At 60.8% G+C, this 18510-nt stretch overlaps 1 protein-coding gene across 1 annotated transcript; it reads left to right on the top strand.

Annotated features, from left to right (window-relative positions):
• The first annotated feature begins 2880 nt into the window (after positions 1-2880).
• On the top strand, positions 2881-18481 carry KIAA1755 (KIAA1755 ortholog). The gene is made up of 14 exons (XM_056354565.1): positions 2881-4055; positions 7707-7904; positions 8428-9727; positions 9837-10001; positions 10672-10795; positions 11204-11297; positions 12410-12496; positions 13156-13272; positions 13671-13769; positions 14030-14178; positions 15514-15646; positions 15933-16055; positions 16773-16964; positions 17044-18481. Exons 1-14 carry the CDS (start codon positions 3201-3203, stop codon positions 17986-17988), a joined length of 4581 nt encoding a protein of 1526 aa, XP_056210540.1. The 5' UTR covers positions 2881-3200; the 3' UTR covers positions 17989-18481.
• Positions 18482-18510: the final 29 nt, after the last annotated feature.

Raw genomic sequence — 18510 nt, forward strand, 5'->3', positions numbered from 1 at the left:
GGACAGGCTGCTCTGCCAGTCCTGGGAGTGCAGGGGCTGCTGTGCTGGGGAGGAACTGGGCTCCCTGGGGATGTCAGAGCTGGGCTGGGGTTTGCTGGTCTGTATGTGCAGGAAAGGGTCATTGTCAGATGAGAGACAAGAGTCTAGGAGGGCAGGGAGTTGCAGGAGGTCCCTCTCCTGTGCTGCTGGCTGTCCCCTGCCCAGGGCTGCCGCTCCCTGCTGTCCCCAGGCCACCCCCTGCTCCCCAGCTCAGGGCTTCCTCTACCCTCACACACTCCTCAGCACGTGCAGGCAGTTCCCGATACTGCCCACAGCTCTTTCCGCATCTCTTGCGTGATACAATGGCCCAAGCCATGCTGCAATCGCATGCTCAGGCTCCCTGGGGGGACTGCAGGAGCTGGGCTGTGGCTCTGCTCCATCCCCAGCAGCCACCGGCTCGGGTCTACTGGGCTCACCATCACACCCAGACCCTTCCCAGCTGAGCACCTGCAGGGGGCCCAGGACAGCCTTTGGCAGATGCAGGGCAGGCAGGCATTATTGCTCTTTGGGCCATGAGCAAGGACAGCCATATGCATTCATCTTCTGCAAGGAAATCCGGCCACATCGATTTCCCGCAGTGCCACAACCGCCTCGGGAATTCCCCAGGGCCCAGGCAGCGCTTGCTGGTGCCAGAGGCATTGCTGCTGCCACGCGTTAGGCTTTCACTTGCATCTGTGGGGCAGAGCTGTGGGCTGGCAAACACCGCTGGGGAAAAGCAGGGGAAAACCCGGGCACTTGGCATGAAAAGCAAGAGCAGCCTGACTGGTTTGGGGCAGAACTTGGAAAAAGAGAAGTCCATGGCCAGAAATAAAACCTCCCACTATCCATTTCCAGCCAGGACAAGTTCACTGCCACCAATAGAAGCAGGCTCTGACCAGGACCTGTGGCCACCACAGTTGTCCCCAGACCAACAGGGACTTCACCAGAGCTCTGTGAAATGCTGTCAGCGTCAAAGATGTGAGGGAGCTGTGGCTCCTGCCCTCTCCCGTGTGTGTGGGATTGCTGCCCATCGTCACCTGCAAGTCCCTGACGTTTGATCCAGCAGCATCTAAAAATACAGTTGGGGGACACACAGGGGGCTCCTCCAGTGTTGTTTTCCCAGCTGCAGGATCAACGTGACCCGGCCCCGGCTGTTCCTTGAGCCAGGAGGGCTCTCTGCCAGCACAGGGTCGCTGCTGACGCCAGCCCTGACCGCTGCATCAAACCCAGGCAGCTGGGAACACCCGGGGACCCGAGAGGTAATAAAGCAGGAGCCCTGCGGGGCACGGTGAGCAGCTGCACCCAGTGACGAGGACCCTGAGTGCAGGGGCATGGCCACAAGCAATGAAGCACCCAGCAGGAGCCCAGCCCCAGAGACCATCCCCGATGCTGGGCTCACCACCCTCGCCCTGCCTCCACCCCAACATCCTGGTGACACCCCGGGGGTCCCCCTGGGACCAGTGCTGCAGTCAGTGTGTCTTCTCCGCCCGCCAAGGGCTGCCATCGCCCCCAGACAGGCGGGCTCCTCTCACAGCACGCCAGCTGTGACACAAGGTCTGGGAGCCTGTGGGAGAAAAAAGAGGATGCAGAGAGCCGAGGGGGATGATTTTGCAGAGAAGTAAAAATAAAAATGCAGGAATGGTGACCTCCGGGCAGAGCCTGGGGGGATCTGAATGGTGGCTCTGTGCCGGCTGAGGGGCAGGGCAGGAGGCCACATGCAGCCTGTCCCAGCAGCTGCTTGGGACAAAGAGAACATGGAGAAATGGAGCAGAAAAGGAGGGTGAGCTCATGAGGTCAGGGGCCGCTGGGCACCCAGCAGGCCCCCAGGAGCTCTGTTTTTTGCTGGGCACGCTTGGCCCCCAGCACCCTCACTCCCACCTCCATGCCTTGCTGTCTCAGGGTGTCAGGAGGGCACAGGCAGCTGCTTTGGGGTGCTGCAGGGATGCAGGGTTGGATCCAGCTATGCTGGGTGCATTTGCAGGGTGGCCCAGTTGAGCACAGCTGATAAGGCATGGCAGGGAGCTGGTGGTGGGGTCCCTCTGGGCTCAGCTTCACATCCGTCCCCTCCTGCTTACCGGTGCCACTGCCACGGAGGGATCCAACCGGCCGGTGCTGGGACCCAGACAGTCACACTGCCTTCCTCCCTGCCCGCAGTCTCCTCACCCGGCGCCAGTGCCTGCCAGAAGGCGCATGAGCCAAAGCAAGTTCTTGGGCTCATTTCAGAGGTAACCACACCATTAAAGAAGGTCAGAGCATGATCTCATACTCCCCTCACACTCAGGGAAACTATAAAAAGGCTGAAGCAGAGTAAGAGAACTGACACAATTAAAGGAGCAACCAACCGCTCGTGGGGAAGGGAGAAGCTGGCCCAGTGGGCCCCAATTTGTGTCAGGGATCCCGGGCAGGCCGCTTGGACTGGGTTTGAGCCGAGGGGAGTCCTGCAGGGAGCTGCGGCAGTGCCTGCGTGTCCAGAGCTGCACGGTGGGCTCCAGCTGGGGGCTCCAGCCCTGCTCCCCCCAGCCAAGCCTCTGCCCACCCGGCACGCCTGCCAGTGCCTGAGCCCTTGCAGCACTTGCGATCTATACAGGCAGCGACAGGGCTCTCACTAGCTCCCAAGGAAATGGGAAGCAAACGCAAAGCGCCTGGCGCCGTCCTCGCTCCAAACAAGCCAGCAACCCAGCTGTACCTCCTCCCATCTCAGCTTGTTTTCACAGTGTGTCCTTTGGCCGCTCGCTAATCCCTGGACAATGTTCGTTATCGAGACTGCCCCGGCAGCCAGCGGCCCACGCTGCGGCCATCCTACCCATCCTGGTCCCGGCCCCCACCCCAGCCCCGGTCCCATCCTTGAGCCTGCGCCAGGACCACGGCAGTGGACATGACTGCAGCCCGAGCATGGAGCAAAGGGTCCGAGAGCGCCGGGTGCGGGGGAGGAAGAGCTGTGCCAAGCAGCAGTTTGCATTAGGATAGACCCAATCTGTGGCTTTGGCTTTTATGCTAATTGTTTTTGTATGACTTCTGGTTGCTAAATCACACAATTCTGCCTTCAGTTAGGTACTTTACATCCCTGAAACAGCCCAAAGACCCATCAGAGACACTTTTCTTCTGCTGTGCTTTTAGGCCGATTCAGAAAGAAGAGCCCTGAGCTGCGCAAAGTGCTCTGTTTTCAGTACAGACCCGTGCGGATGGTTTGTATCAACGCTGGCCTGCGTTTATTTAAAAAGGGGGAAGCTGCCACAAATACTGCATGCCTGCATGCATGCACATACATGCAGACTGGATGCCTGCACATGTACATGCACACATACATGCACATGCAGCTCTGTACTTCTCCCGGTGCTGTGAAGGATCCCGCAGCACCGAGCAGTACTGGCCCGGAGCTGCCCGGGGGGGCGGCGGGGGCCGGGGCAGGACCCTCCGGGGGCAGCCACCCCCCGTGGGGCTTTTTTTCTTCCGGGGGTCTCGCACCTCCCCCAGCCCACCCGGAGGGCAGGAGCCGGCACCGCCTCCAGTGCTGCCCGCCCGCCCGCCGCCGCCTGGGGGCATCGGCCGGGGGGGCACAGGGGGGTCCCCGGGAGGAGCCACCACCGCGTGGGGGGCCGGGAGGGGGTCCCCGGGAGGAGCCATCGCCCCGGGGACACCCGGTGGCGCGGCCCTCCGGCCCGGCCGCGTTCCCAGCCCCGGGAGCGGAGCCGGGCGCTCCCCGAGCCGCCCCCGCCAGCCCCCTCCCCCGGCCCGCCCCGCGCGCTCGCTCCTTCTTCGCCTTTTCTTTCTTTTCCCTTCTTTCTTTTTTTTGGGGGGGGATTTTTTGTTTTTGTTTTTTCCCCCAGAAGAGGCGCTGCGGGCGGAGAGAGCCGGGCCGGGGCCGAGGGGGCCGGGGCTGCCCGCCCCCAGCCCGGGGAGGCGGCGGCCGGGAAGAGCCGCCCGCGGAGCCGGAGCCGGAGCGCCGGGCGGTGGGACAGCGCTCGGCCCCGGGGCGAGAGGGAAGGGCGAGCTGTGCCGCGGGCTCCCGGCCCCCCTGCCACTTCCCAGTAAACATGGTAATTCCTTCTGCTTTCCTATCCTTTCTGCTGGCCTGCCCCGCTTGCCACCGGCCCCCGCGACCACCTATGGGCCCCGCACCCCCAGCTCTGCTGAGCACAGGGTGGGCGCTGGGGCGACGGCGAAGGTCGGGGGCGAAGGCGAAGGTCGGGGACGAAGGAGAAGGTCAGGTGCGAAGGCGGCGGCTATGGTCGTTGGCCACTCGGGCAGGCGCGTGTGGGGCTGCAGCCCGCGATGTCTGAAACTTCCCCGTGAAGTTTGGCAAGATGATGGGGCGCAGCAGAACGGGTGCTGCTGTGTGAACCGTGCCTGGCATGCAGGTACGGGACGCTCGGTGGCTCATCCCTGGGCTGGCCGGCTCGTTTGTCGCCAGAGCTGGCATGTGCAATTGCCCCGGGCTCCCGGGCGATGCTGTGCTGAGCCCTGGCCTCCCGCACCGCCAGGCTGGGGCAGCTTGTCAGTTCGCATCCTGCCCTGCCAAAGTTGCTGACAGTGAGAGCTGCAGGAGAGGGAGAGGAATTGCTATTCAGGGCTGGTCCCGGCACTCAAACCTTGCTCCTTCCTGAGCAGGAGGGAGAAAGGAGATGGAGCTGAGTCATCCTGTGGCTTTGGATACGAGTTAAACAACTTTACAGCACCAAAACACCAAAGCCCAACTCATCTTGTTGGTGTAAACCACTTTAAAAAATATGAGTATTTGGGGAGAAATATCAATCTCTATTTAACAGCACTTTGGCTTATTAAAATGGAAATAGCTTTGCAAATGTAAATCTCCTTATGCTCTCTAATGCCTTTTGTTTCGGGTTCTGCGCTCCCTCGCAGCTGGTGGAGAGACATGGGCTAATTGGTTGCTTTTGGATTTCTAACGGCTCCCTGGCTGCCCTGGCCTCAGCTTCTCCCACGAATGCGGAGCCGTGGCACCTTGGTTACCCTGAAAACCTCCCCTAGTAATGAAGTGCTTTGTGACACTCAGTGAAAACAGTTTTAGTCATTCCAGGCCAAAATACTCCCCAGCACAACCCAGGCTGTGTCTGGTGCCTCCATCAGTCAGTAGTTCACTCCCGATGTTGGCTCACACGGTCCCCAATGCTGGATGAAATCCTGGGCGTTTTTATTCCATTGACAGGAATGCGGCTTTGTTTAATTCAGTTGATCCATCCTCTGGCGCATTCCTTTGCTGTGGGGTTTTGGTGGTGGTTCGGAAGATTTTCCTTTTTCCCCTGCAGTGGGGCTGTCCTCCATCCCAGACAGCCCAAATTTATCCCAGACAATTTACCCCAGCTCCGGGCATTCCAGTTCCTCCCCAGTCACTGAGGCATGGGACCGGGAAGGCTGGGGAGCCTGGCTGCATGTGCTACAGCTGCCCCAGGGTTTGGGGGGACGGTGTCATGAGAGACGGTAGGTGTGGGATGGGGCTGCTGGAAGTGTGTGCCTTCACCCCGTTGGAGCGTGGTCTGCACCCCCTGCCCTGCAGAGCCCTCCCCAGCGGCGCAGCCAAGCTGGGAATGGCTGGGTTTGGGGCTGCCCCTTGCCCCGCGATGCAGCCTGCCCGGAGTCTGCCGGCAGCCCCAGTCTCAGGGGACCCGGCTTCTCTTTCTGTTTTCCTTTGCTTTTTTGTCAGTGCCGCACGAGCTCAGCCAGTTGAGGGCAGTTTGGTTTCCAGCGAGCTGGGTATGGGATGTGCCAGGGCTGTGCAAGGGGGACTCTGGGCAGCGGGCTCTGGCGAAGGCAGGCGCAGGCAGGTCCGGCAGTGCTGGCTTACCTCTCGAGGCAGCATTAGGAGCTGGACGAATCCCCCTTTGCTGTTGCAGATGGCAGCTCCTCACCTCCGTGCTGGAACAGGGAAGGAGCTGAGCTCGGTGGTGCCAGGCAGGGAAGTGGCGGGCACAAGGTTCCCGCAAGGCAAAGCAGGGAGCTGGGCTTTACTCTGCAGTGGGGCTTTTCCAGAGCAAGGTCTCCAGTCCCTCCTAGGGACTGTGTGAAGACCAAGCATAAGAAGACAGGTGGTTCAACGGCAGAAAGCCTGGCAGGGGAACGCATTTGCAGACAGGGCACTAAGAAGGGACTGGCTCTCCTTGTGTTCTGCCCAGGCCCCACGGCTCTTCCTGCCAGGACAAAAGGCAGGAGATTCCTGTGTGGAGACACAGAGAAAAAGTCAAGAATTAACCAAAGCATGACTGCAAAATGCTTTAGCTAAAGCGCCTTAAAGCTAATTAAGCTGAATTAACCAAGGCCACTTTGTCTGTCTATAGGCTCCCAGACCATGGATTAGCTGTCTGAAACTAATGCTCACCTTCAGCTAATCACACCTTCACATAATCCCACCTTCAGATAAGCCCACTTGACTTCCCAGGTGCCCACACAGGAGCATGGGGACGATGGCGAGCCACAGCTGCCCAAGGCGCAGGACCCGGCTGCTGCCCCGGCTGCTGGGAGGATGCTTATCCCTGTGGCAGCTCCCACTGGCTGCCTGCAGCTCTGGGGTTCCCTTAAATCTGGAGCTCAGCCCCAGGTGACTGGCTTGGCTTTGCTGTGGGCTGCAGCCGGAGGCAGAGCTTGGGGTTCCCTGGTACGCGGCGGCTGGCAGAGGTAGCACACGCCATGCTCTGCGGGAGGAGGAGGAGAGCCACCCCGCTGCAGAGCGGCAGACCCCCAGCTGGCCAGGCTGGGCCTGGCCCTGCACCACACTGAAACCTGCATCTCTCCTGCAGCAGCACCATTTCCAGTAGAAAGGGTGCCGTTTGGCCACCTGCCCCCAGACACCAGCCGCAGCCTCATTTATTGCTCGGCAGAGCCTCTCCCACAGAATTACACACACACACACCCCCCGCCAAGGAGCTGGAGGTCTCTGTCTTTCCCGCTTGCCGATGGGCTCCTTTTGGCAGCCATGGCTGTAGTCAACCCCAACCTGTCTGTAACGCAGCTGGGACTCAGCAGGAGCCGCCTGAAGGCTTCCCTCCATGTACCTGGTGCACCAGTTGGGTCTGCACAGCTGATGTCTCCGGCAAAGCTGGGAGAACAAACTCAGAACCACCAGTTTACACATGACACAAAACTGGCGTCCTTGCACTGGTCTGGAAGTGATGCAGGGGAGGGGGCTGTAACCCGGCAAAGTGCTTCCCAGAAAATGCTTGGAGTACTAATTTTGAGTTTGGCATATTCAGTGATGGGTCTGAACCAAAACACCCTATCTATCTTAAGATGTTTGTCCTTCCTCCCATCTGCTGCATTCCTAAAGCGAGCTGCTGAGCCCAGCACATCCCCACGCTCCTCGCCTGGCTCAGCTTAACCCCTTGGCTGCTGCAGCCCCTCCGCCTCCGCATGGCCAGCGTTCCCAAGAAGGGCAGCAGGCTGCGCGCAGGGCTTGTCTCGGGCTCCTTAAACTGCAGCCCAATGCTGGGAACCAGACCCAGCTGTGCTCATGCTTCCCAGCTGCATGGAGCTTGGTGTGCTCTACACCCAGTTCCTCTTCAGTTTCCAGCCCAGGAAGGTTTGGAGCCTCCCGAGCTCATCAGCATTGCCAGTGTGGGCATACCAGGGACTCGGTAGAGGCACGGTGCAGCGTGGGATGTTGGGCACAGGCTCCGTGGGGGGTTATGGCATCCCATTGTGGGGCCACTCTCCCCACCAGTGACGCTTTCCTCCCGCAGGACGTTGGCTCACTGGACACGGCTGTGCAGAGTGCCCTCCAGGCCCTCTACCCGCCCTTCGAAGCCACGGCCCCCACGGTCCTGGGCCAGGTGTTTCGGCTGCTGGAGACCAGCTACCGGGGAGACGGGCTCTGCTGTCTGCTCCAGTTCCTCATCCCAGCCAAGCGCCTCTTCGAGCACGTGCGGCAGGCAGCCTGCGTAAGCCCGCATGGCCCCGGTGCCGTGGACCCTTGCACCCCACTCCTGGCCATGGGGCGGTTGCCCTGATGTGGGATGACAGCACAGCCATGCCCTGTGCCGGGCTGCAGGCTCTCTCTCTGCATGTCCCTGTCTCTGTCCCCATGCCCTCCCTGCAGAGGGGACCATGGTGCAGCCAGCTCCCTGGGATGGCTCTGGCACAGAGCCTGACACGTATGGTCCCCGTGAAAAGGACAAGGGGACTCCAGAGTCACCCTGTGTTGCCTCTGGGGAGTCTCCAGTGAGGCTTTCCCCTCTGTTAGCACATGGGGAGCACACAGCACCCCAGGAGCGGCCATGGGCTTGGGGTGGGCTTGCAGGGCCCTTGTGTGGCTTGGTTCAGGGATATCCCATCAGGTCACCGGGTCTTCAGTCCCTATGGTGGGAGGTGCAGAGCAGGGCAGTGAGAGCACATGGGCTGGCTGGGAGGGTACGGAGCTGGCAGGGGCTCTTGCTTACATGCTGTGTTCTTCCTCCCTCCCAGGCTCCCTACTTTAACTGCATCTTTCTCCATGAAGGCTGGCCCTTGTGTCTTCATGAGAAAGTGGTCGTCCACCTTGCACCACTCAACCCCCTTCTGCTGCGCCCTGGGGACTTCTACCTGCAAGCGGAGCCCTGCGAGGAGCACTCAGCACGCATCACCGTCAAGCACCTCTCCCAGGACCTGCACACAGTGGAGGAGACACCGGTGCCTGAGGCTGCCTATGCGCTGCTCTTCACCAACGAGTGGCTGGAGGAGATCAACAGCAACCAGGCCAGAGCCCCCCTGCACACCTGCCTGGTGGCCACTGAGAACGGCATCACCCCGCTGCCATGGAGTAAGATTGCCACGCCAGAATTCATCGACAAGCCAAAGGCTGGGGCTGATGGCACGCCTGCAAGCACCCAGCATGGCCCCACTCCTGAAACTGCAGCCGAGCCGGCAGCACCCAGCGTGCTTGTGCCCCATGGCACAACAGACATCCCGGAGCCCTATGGCAATGTCGTCGGCACCGTTCCGGGCTGCAAGGTCACCTCTTGGAAGTCAGGCCAGGGAAGATACCCGGGACTGATCAAGGTGGACCAGGCTGGGCTGCGGAAGAAGCCAGCCACGCTGGCTGTGCCCAGCCTCTGCGAGATTGTCAGCCAGAACTTGGAAGGGGAGTACGTGGACCTGCTGGAGCTCTCCCAGGAGCAGCTGGACCGCCTGGCCAGGTCCCTGCCACCCGCCTGCCCAGAGGGGCAGATGGGGACCAGGGCCAAGGTGACGCTCCCCTGGGCAAATGGGGGGCTGGGTGCAGATACTTGGCACTGCGGGGAGGTGCTGAGCTCGGAGGAGGGTCCCTGCACCCCGTGCATGGGGACGAAGCTGAACCGGGAGCCGGGGCCACATGGCCCACGGTGCCGTCAGCGCGATTCCTACCTTGCCGCGCTGCAGAACCCAGTGAGCTTCGGCCCCAGGCTGATGGCAGCCATCCTGGAGGAGCCGGATGGCCACAGCCCCCAGCCTCCCCGCCCCACGCCCCGTAAGACCCCTGCACAGCACGGGAGGGGGGCTGGCAGCCCCACACTCCTCACCCGCCGTCCCCGCCGAGAGAGTCCTGGGATGCAGGCGGAGGCACTGGTGCAGCAGGGCAGCTCCCGACTTCCCCCAGGATCCAGCCACAAGTTCTCCTTCTTGAAGGGCCCGTGGCTCGGGATGGCCCCCGGGGACGAAAGAGCCACCAACCAGCACGAAGGGGCCTGGAAGAAGATGTCTGCCATCTACTCGCCCAGGATGGGCAGAGCCAAACCAGCTGGGAAAGGTACCATCCGAGCAGGGCTGCGGCACCTGCCTGGGCTCTGCAGGGGCTTTTGCATTTCTCTGCCTCGTTGCGCCTTGCCAGCTCCTCTCTCCTCTGTCCCCATGGGCAGGTACAGATGTGGCAGCCGCTGCCCCCACAGAGGAACGGTCCCTGGAAGGTACCAGCTGCAAGAACAGTCCCTCTGTGTCTGGCGCTGGCACCCCTGGCCGGGAGCCGCCGGCCTGGCAGGACCTGCATGCCGGGCTGCTGTGCTCGGGCATCGTGTGCCTGCCAGGTACCGCTGGTGCTATGAGATCCTCAGGGGGATGTCAGGAGAGGCCTTGGAGGGAAAACGCCATGCTGCTGGAGAGGGTTTTCTGGAGGAAGGTTTCAGGGTTTTGCTGGAGGCCAGAAAGCCCTCAAGCAGAAAATTTCCTCTGAGCTGGGCAAAAATATTAAAAACATAAAAACAAGCAGTCTGCTGTGAGCAGCTGCCCTGTTCCCAGCTGCATCCGAGCCCTCCCACACCATTCCTCACCAATGAAGCCGTTCAGCTTTTAGCTGCCAAACACTAAACATTTGGCTTCTTCCTTTTCCCAAGAGCCGAAAAACAGTGACAAAAACCATCTTTTTTTCAGCAAAAACGTCCCCAGCAGCTCTGCCCTGGCATTTGCAGGGCTGGCGTTTGTGCTGAGAGCCCTCATGGTCTGGCACTGCCCCACCAGAGGGGCCAGGGGAGGCTGCACTGGGGTGGCCGCTGCATCACTACAGCTGCACGGTGTTAACCCAGGCTGAGCCCCCCAGCCAGGGCAGAGCCCACTCCCGCACCCCTCGGCAGTCGTTTGTGCTTGGCGAGCAGCAGAGCGAGGCCCATGGGAGCCCCAGGCCCACAGGTGGTTGCTCAGGGCTGGTGTTTGCGGCTGGTGGGTGGCTGCTGTAGGGGTCACTCACCCCTTTCCCCACAGGGAGCTCGGACAGGCTGGGCAGGGCCCTCCTCCAGGTGACCACCAGCGGCAGCGCCTGGGGGGCCACATGGTGCTCAGCTGCCGAGCTGGCAAGGCTCATCCTCTACCTCTGCTCCCTCCCCAGGTAAGGGCCAGGAGGACCTGCCAGGGACCCCCTGGCTGCTGCCCGGCTTGGAGGTCCCGGGCAGCCCCTGGGCAGTGCTGGGATGGATGCCCAGCATCCTGCACATGCTGGTTTGGGCACATCCCACATGTCCCCCCCACCCCGTGTCAGCAGTCTTGCCTGCAGCTACACCTGAGGACCCTGTGCCGTGCCTCTGCCAAAGGCACATGTTTCTGAAGGTCTGGCACTGTCTTTGGCTGGGGCATCCCCCAGGGACGGGGCTGCTGCCTGCAGCTGCCGGTTCCTGCCTGGGAGCACAGGACTGCGGGAGGGGGCTTTGAGTGGGTCCTGCCCATGGGGAGGGATCCCCCACTTCATGTGCCACTTTTAACCAGTGCAGTCTGCCTCCTACTTTATTCCCCTTGCTAGGCAAGAAGCAAAGGATGGCGGGCTCACTGTCGTCGTGGATGCCAGGAAGCAGCCACCTGCTCCCGTCCTCTTCTCAGCTCTCCGCTCTGTCCAGGTACACTGCAGTCCTTGTGCCTGTGCCATGGATGTGCCAGGAGGGGTCCCTGCCTGGGGGCAAGTGCTGCTGCCCTTTGGGGGTCCTTCAGAGCCTGCCGTGTGCCCACTGTGCCATGTGATCCCCCAGCTGGCAGCAGCTTCTCCGGCAGCCCCTGGTGCTGTTGTGCCTGGGGCCCCAGTTTTTATCTCGCTCATGGATTTTACCCATAAACTTCACGGTGTAGATTTACCAAGGCATCTCTCAGCTGCCTGTGGCTGCACCACAATGCACTGATCTACAAAGCCCACATCTCTCTTGCTGCTTCCTCCCCAGCAGCCAGTTCTGGCCCCCTGTAGGTCTGGCAGCACTTAAACAACTGCCACTCTGTTCCCAAAGTTGCTGATAAATCTAATTTCTGAGCACGTCTGCAGTGGTGCAGACCGTCCCCCATGGCACAAAGACCCTGTTTCCCCAGCCCCGAAATGAGCTCACACCTGGCACTTGCATCTCTCCAGCTCCTCGAGTGCCAGCTGTGAGGTGCTGGCTGTTTGGGACCAAAGGTCCCTTCCCAGCCCCGCAGGATCTGTCCTTGGCCTCAGCCCCACTGTCGCCTGGCACCGCAGTGTGACCCAAACCCCTTCAGCATCCCGCTAGCTGAGCTCACCTGGAAATCAGCTCTGCAGCGACAGTCAATTGTCCTGTCAGGGTTTCTGTGCCAGTGCTGAGGCAGTGCTGTGGGAGTGCTCTGTGCTGTCCTGGGGGCCATGGGGTCTTCCCTGCCACGGCACCCTTTGCCTCCGCATGCCCAGGGCTTCAGGACTTGGTTGCAGTCTGATAAGTCCTGTGCTGGCCCTGATGCTCTCCATGTGGAGAAGCATTACTGGTATGAGGAAAGGGATTTGCTTACAAGGCTCTTTCCGTGAGTTCGTTCTGCCAGGGAGCTGGTGCTTGGGACAGGGTTATGGCCTGAGCAACCCATTTCCATTGCCCATGCCAGCGAGCTTGGGAGCCTTTTTCTTCGTAATGAGCTCACCAGCCTCAGCTGACTTGGGAAACTGCCGCATCACCGTGGGGAACTTGGGGGCTGCACCATGGGGTTTGCCATGGTCACTCTTCCCTGTCTCCCACAGAGCGTCTCACCAGGCTGCATCCACACCATGCTGCTGCTAGCCGAGAAGGAGCTGGTCACCCACCGTGAGAAGCTGCCTGGGGTTCAGGTGAGCCTGTCCCTTCCTTGTGTCCCCGTGTTGTCTCCCGTGGGAAGAGCCCAGCTAGGGTGAAAGGAGCCTCCCGCCTTGGGGGACCCTCTGTCCTGTCACCTGGAGACCCCAGTTCCCCTGCTTGGGGACCCTGGGCAGAGCAGCACATTGCTGGGGCAGGTCACCCCTGCACCGGGTGCAGCGTGAAGCCACACTGGGACAGGCAGTTGCTGCCCTTGGGCTTGCGGGGCTGCACAGGTGGATGAAAGCTGCCCCAGGGCATCCAGCACTTTCCCAATTACTTGCAGTGGCCGGATACAGGCACTGGGATAATAAATCTAAACTTGAAAGAGTTTATTGCTCTTCTAGTGCTGCTCAGTTTAATTAATACAATGTGAAATATTAATGAACTTGATTAGCTGGCTTGGCTGTCATGGCAGATTATTGCAGTGCCAGCAATCTCCCGTGCATTTAAGCACTGCGGAGCCACTGGGTGATGCTCCAAGTTGGAGCTGCCACATGGTGTGCTCAGCCCTGCCGGCAGGCAGCACCATTAATGGGGCAGGGTGCTTAGGGCAGGAGGGGGTTATGGCCCCTGCTCCAGGTTGCCCCTGGGGATGTTTCTAGGGAGGGACCTGGCATGGTCTGGCAGCACTCATAAGCCCCATGCCCCACAGGTGGAGACCCTGACATCGTTGAAGGCTCTGGGCCGCTATGTTGACAGCTCCCAGCTGACACAGGAGCTGGACGGTGCCTTCCCCTACTGCCACGGCGAGTGGGTTCAATTCTTCCAGGTGTCTGTTATCACGCCATTAGCCATCACCTCACCTCCCCACAGTGCCCCTCCATCCCCACCACAGCTTCTATGTCTTGCAGACATCCCTGGAAAAGTGACAGGAAAGCCCAGGAGAGGGGAAGGAAAAGGAAAGCTCTGGGCACAGGAGGGCAACCCCCTGCTGCCTGCTGCTGACTGCTCCTACCTGCTTCTGACTGCTCCCGCCTGTAACTGCCCAGCCACCTCCACCTCCCCTTCCTCCTCATCTTTTACCTTGTGCCTCATGGTATTCCCTGCTCAGGCCTGGCACTGCTCCTCCTCCTTTTCCTCCTCCTCCTCACAGGCAGGCTGCCCTCGTGCCCCGCTGCTTGCCCAGCCACCCTGGCCCCACTGACCCTCTGTGTGTCCCACCTGCAGAAACTGCATCCCTTCACAGCCAGCCTCAGGCAGGCATCAGAGCTGCTGCAGAACTGCATCCAGGAGCTGCGAAGCGCCGATGCACTGGCAGGGATGCAGGTAACGGGGGCTGCGGCACCGTAAGTTGTAGACATTTCCAAAGAGCCTGTCCGCTCTTTGTTTAGCACACATTAACATTTCAGCCTGGTTGCCCAAAACTTGGTGCAGCCACTCCCAGACTGACCACTCCTGGCTGCAGGACTGTCCCCTGTCCCTTCACTTGTCCCTTGGGGCGCAGCCCCAGGTGCTTGGCCTGTGCTGGCCTGGGAACCACCCAGTGAGGCCCCAGGTGAGACACATGTCCGACCCTCCCTCCGCAGGATGCAGCTGTGTGCATCGGGAAGCACCAGGAGCTGATGCAGAGGGTGCTGAGCGACCCGCAGCTGGTGCATGTGCAGCGCGAGGGGGGGGCCGTGCTGGCCAGGCTGCGCAGGGAGGCGGCCCGGCTCGGCACCTCTGCTGATGTCAGGTAGGAGGGGGCAGCTTTGCTGGTAGAGGGGTCCCAGCACTGGGGACTCCTGGCCTGTGCTGGCCAACATGGCCTCCTCCCTGGGGACAGCCCCATCCCCCAGAGCATCAGCATGCCCGGAGCTGGTGCCTTGCTTCCTCCTGACCTGCCAACCCTCCGACCCTGGAGCTGGTGTCACAGACAGCCCTTTGCAGGGTTTCTTGTCACCCCAGCTGGGGAGAGTGCATGGGTCCCTGGGACAGTCGTCTGCCCGACACCAGGCTCCAGGGCTGCTCAGTGCAGCCCGCAGCGTGGCCCGCAGCGAGGCCCCCAGCAAGGCCTGCAGTGAGGCCCCCAGCGTGGCCCGCAGCGAGGCCCCCAGCAAGGCCTGCAGTGAGGCCCCCAGCGTCGCCCGCAGCGAGGCCCCCAGCAAGGCCTGCAGTGAGGCCCCCAGCGTGGCCTGCAGCGAGGCCCCCAGCGAGGCCTGCAGTGAGGCCCCCAGCGTGGCCCGCAGCGAGGCCCCCAGCGTGGCCCGCAGCGAGGCCCCCAGCGAGGCCTGCAGTGAGGCCCCCAGCGAGGCCTGCAGTGAGGCCCCCAGCGAGGCCCCCAGCGTGGCCCGCAGTGAGGCCTGCAGCGCGGCCTGTAGTGAGGCCTGCAGTGAGGCCTCCAGGCTGGTCTCAGGCAAAGCCACTAGATGGGGCCAAGCCCTGGCAATTCCGTGCTCGTCCAGCAATGCCACACTTGTCCGGCAGTGCCGCATGCATCCAGTGATGCCGTGCTTGTCCGGCAATGCTGCGCTTGTCCAGCAGTGCTGTGCTTGTCTGGTGATGCTGTGCTCGTCCAGCAGTCCGTGCATGCAGGTAGCATTAATCCCACTGCTCCCGTCTCTCAGCTGGGCTGCACCGACAGCCAATGCTTTCCCATCCCTTATTTGCCGGCATCCATCTTGCTCCATGGGACGGAGAGATGTAAGGGCACATGCGGGGCTCCCCTGCAGCATGCCTGGCATGCAGGGCCTGGAGCCCACTGCCCAGCACACCCCAGGGAGTGCCCTTGTGGCCCAAGGTGGGCTCTGAGGATGCACAGGGTGGGTGGGGAGGAGGTCTCTTGGTGGGCTCCTGACCTGGCCACCTACTGGGCTCTCGCCAGCCACCCATGCGGGGTCATTGCCCATCCTCTCCCTTGGCTTCTGGCTGCCTGCATGGCCACATGCCAGCACCTGCTTCCATGGAGCTGCCCCATCCAGAGGCTTCTTCCCACTGGAGAGCTGCCTTGGCCAGCATCTTCAGGAGGAGCTTGACCAGCAGCATCTGGCACTGATGGCCCCTCTCTCTCCTCCCCAACCACCACAACCAGCATGGAGTCAGCTGAGGGGCTGTACAGCCAGCTGGAGGAATTGCTTCACGACCTGGTGTCCCAGTCCAACAGCTGCCTAGAGCACCTGGAGTTCCTCCGAAAGGTCCAGGAGCTCAAGACTGAGTTCGGCAAAGTAAGTTGGGTGTCCCTGGGGTGCTGCTCCGGGTGCGGCAAGTTGAAGTTGTCCTCTGCGGTGTTCCCATGGCTGATCACCTTGGGTACATTTCCTTGGGTTTTGATAATGAAGGAAGCCCAGAGAATAACAGGATTGCCTGAGCTTTGAATTTCATTAAGGGGTGACTGTGCATAACCGCAGCTGGGACGGGATGCCCTGGTCAGGGAAGGAAGGGGAGGTGCTGCGGAAGAGCTGCTGCCAGCAGCCAGTCGCACCTGACCCTTGACCCTGCTCTCTTTTGCAGCTGGGGTGCTGGCTGGACGGGGAGGCGGCGGCACAGCTGTGGGAGATGGGCACCGAGGAGTGGAGCTCCGACAGCTTCCAGGGCTCTGACAAGCAGTTTAATGAGTTCCTCGTCCAGGCAACAGTATGTTTGGAGGAGGCTTTTCTGTAACATGCATCCTTAGGGTATGGCTGCCAGCAGTGCTATTAGGTGACTCCGTCCCCTGCCTGGCACTTAGCAGAAACTGAAAATGCCAAATTAGAAACATCTGAACATTGTTAACAAAGTTTGATACAATCAGCCCAAATCCCCCAGGTTTGGAATCAGGCTTCTGGGCAAAACTGTGTCCCCAGGCTGTCTGCATCAAGCTGCAGTTGCCAAGCCCAGGTTTGCAGGTGTCTTTGGGCAGCCTTGTGCCAGCAAGGGAGCAGTTGCACAGCTCCTTGGTGCACTTTGTGCTGGGGCTCCTGCTCCCAGCCTGCCTTGTGCTCTGTCCTTCGCAGCCCTCCTCCCACAGGGCTAGGCTGCAGAGCCTGGATGTCCATCAGACTGTTGTCTGTGGTGACAAGGATGGGTTCCTGCCATACCTCTGCATACAGAGGCCCTTTAGTTACATGCACTGCAGGGAGGATGAAGCAAGGTGACTCCACTTGGGAGAGGACAATACGTTTGCTGCATTTTTAGCCAAGCCAGGACAGAGCAGAGATATGGAGAATCCCCATTCTCTTTGTTTCTTCTCATTTGCCCAGAAGTAGTCCCTGTATAGCTCTGATAGAGCCTCACCCTGCACACACGTCCCAGTGCAGCAGGTCAGCACCATTCCCTGAGCGTGGAGCTTGTTCCTTCCTGCTGTCCCTGCAGGCTCAGTACCAGCATGGCCTGGCCCTGTGTCAGGAGGCGGCTGAGGTCCAAGATGCAGCTTTCCCCGAGGCAGACCCCTTCCAGGTGGCTGCAGCCCTTTTCCGGACAAAGCTGGTGAGCTTCTACAGGCAGGTGGAGCGGCGGCAGACTGAGCGGGAACTGCTGCAGGAGCTTGACCGGTTCTCCAGCAAGGTGGGTGCATGGGCTCTTCTCCTGCAGGACCTGGTGCCAGCTGGGCAGCCATGGAAACAGCTGCTCTTGCCTTCTCTAGATCACAGGGCTGAAGCTGGACTGCAGGCAGTGCTCAGCCCGGGGGAAGTGTGGGGAGGGCCAGGCGCTGCAGTGCCTGCAGACCTCCTTCCAGAAGCTGTCAGTGGAGTTCGCCCTGGAGAAGCTGCAGGACATGAAGGCTCAGGTGCGCATGATGCAGAGCAGCCGAGGGCTGGCAGCCTGGACGGAGGCTCGGCACAGGTACCAGGAGACCCGGCAGATCCTGGAGGAGATGCTGGCAGAGCTGCAGGAGGCCTGGGGAGCGCAAGCTGACAGGCAGGGAGACTCCTTCATCCCTCCCAGCTCAGGGTCTGCAGCTCCTTTCAAGGAAGCCCCAGTCTGCAAAGCAGCCACCAGCCCCAAGCCAGTGGTGTCAGGGGGCCAGGGGCCAGTGGAGCAGCCAGAGCCCAGTGCTGGGGCGCCAGGGCAGCCCTGGGCCAGCAGCGTTCCTGAGCCTGCACAGCCCCGCTGCCAGCAGGGGCCAGAGGGTGACCGTGCCTTTCACCACCACGAGTCTGCTAACTCCTCCCTCCCAAAACCTGAGAGCGGAGCCTGCTTGGGAGCTGCAGGACACCTTGCCCAGGAGCGCAGCCATCCACTTCAGAGGAATCCCTCAACCCTGCCTCCACGAGTGCGTTTTCCAGGTGCTGACCCATTGTATCCCACCACTGTGTCCCAGGGGACTGTCTCAGCCTCTAGCACACACCATCCACCTGCAGATAAGCAGGCAGAAGCCACCCAGTACTTCCAGGTTTCCAGCCAGAGCAGTTTCTCCTCAGAAGACTCAGACTCACAGAACTCCACTGAAGAAGTCCCAGCAGCACGCCTGGCTTTGCCCCGGGACCTCCAGAGTCCCAGACCACCTTACCCCTCTGAAAAGCCCCCCCCGATTGTTTACCTGGAGAACCACCACACCGAGAGTCCCGCTAAAGCAAATGCCAAGTAAAACCAGTCCTTTCCAGCTGGGGCTGTTTCTGTCCAGTTGTGGAAGTCTAGGTCACTGACTGGATGGAATGTCCCATGCTCGGAGGTGGGACACTGGGACCTGTTGCCTAACCCTCGGTCCCAGAATCCTTCAGTTCCCTGTACTTAGCACTTGCCCTGCTGTGGAATGGCAGTAACCCCATCACCAGCCTCATGAGGTTCATTAATAATCTACTAGGTGTGTAGCAATCCTTGTATAAAGTGCATTTATCCCTACAAGCGCCAGGTTTATCTCAGAACATCAGTGAGGGTTGCCTGCCGTCAGCAGCCATGCTTGGAGTGTCCCAGGGCAGCACAAACCTGTGATGAGGTGTTTCTGCCTGCTGGCCCCACCACGTTCCCTGCTCTGCTGCTTGATTCTACTGACCAAGCGACAGCGACAGGAATTTTGTTCATGTGCACTCATTAACATGGGACTAACATTATTAATGTTAATAAACGTGAAGAGAAGCTCCCAGTGTGGTCCTCATGGAGCAGAATGAAA

This window comes from Falco biarmicus, chromosome 10 (assembly GCF_023638135.1).
Source record: "Falco biarmicus isolate bFalBia1 chromosome 10, bFalBia1.pri, whole genome shotgun sequence".
NCBI classification, from domain to species: domain Eukaryota; kingdom Metazoa; phylum Chordata; class Aves; order Falconiformes; family Falconidae; genus Falco; species Falco biarmicus.

What these genes read in the sequence shown, in the direction of transcription:
- KIAA1755 (XM_056354565.1), top strand. Translation starts at nt 3,201, where the DNA reads ATGGTTTGTATCAACGCTGGCCTGCGTTTATTTAAAAAGGGGGAAGCT. An exon ending in ATGCACTGGCAGGGATGCAG is followed by an intron (nt 13,770 to 14,029) that starts GTAACGGGGGCT and finishes CTCCCTCCGCAG; the next exon opens with GATGCAGCTGTGTGCATCGG. An exon ending in TCAAGACTGAGTTCGGCAAA is followed by an intron (nt 15,647 to 15,932) that starts GTAAGTTGGGTG and finishes TCTCTTTTGCAG; the next exon opens with CTGGGGTGCTGGCTGGACGG.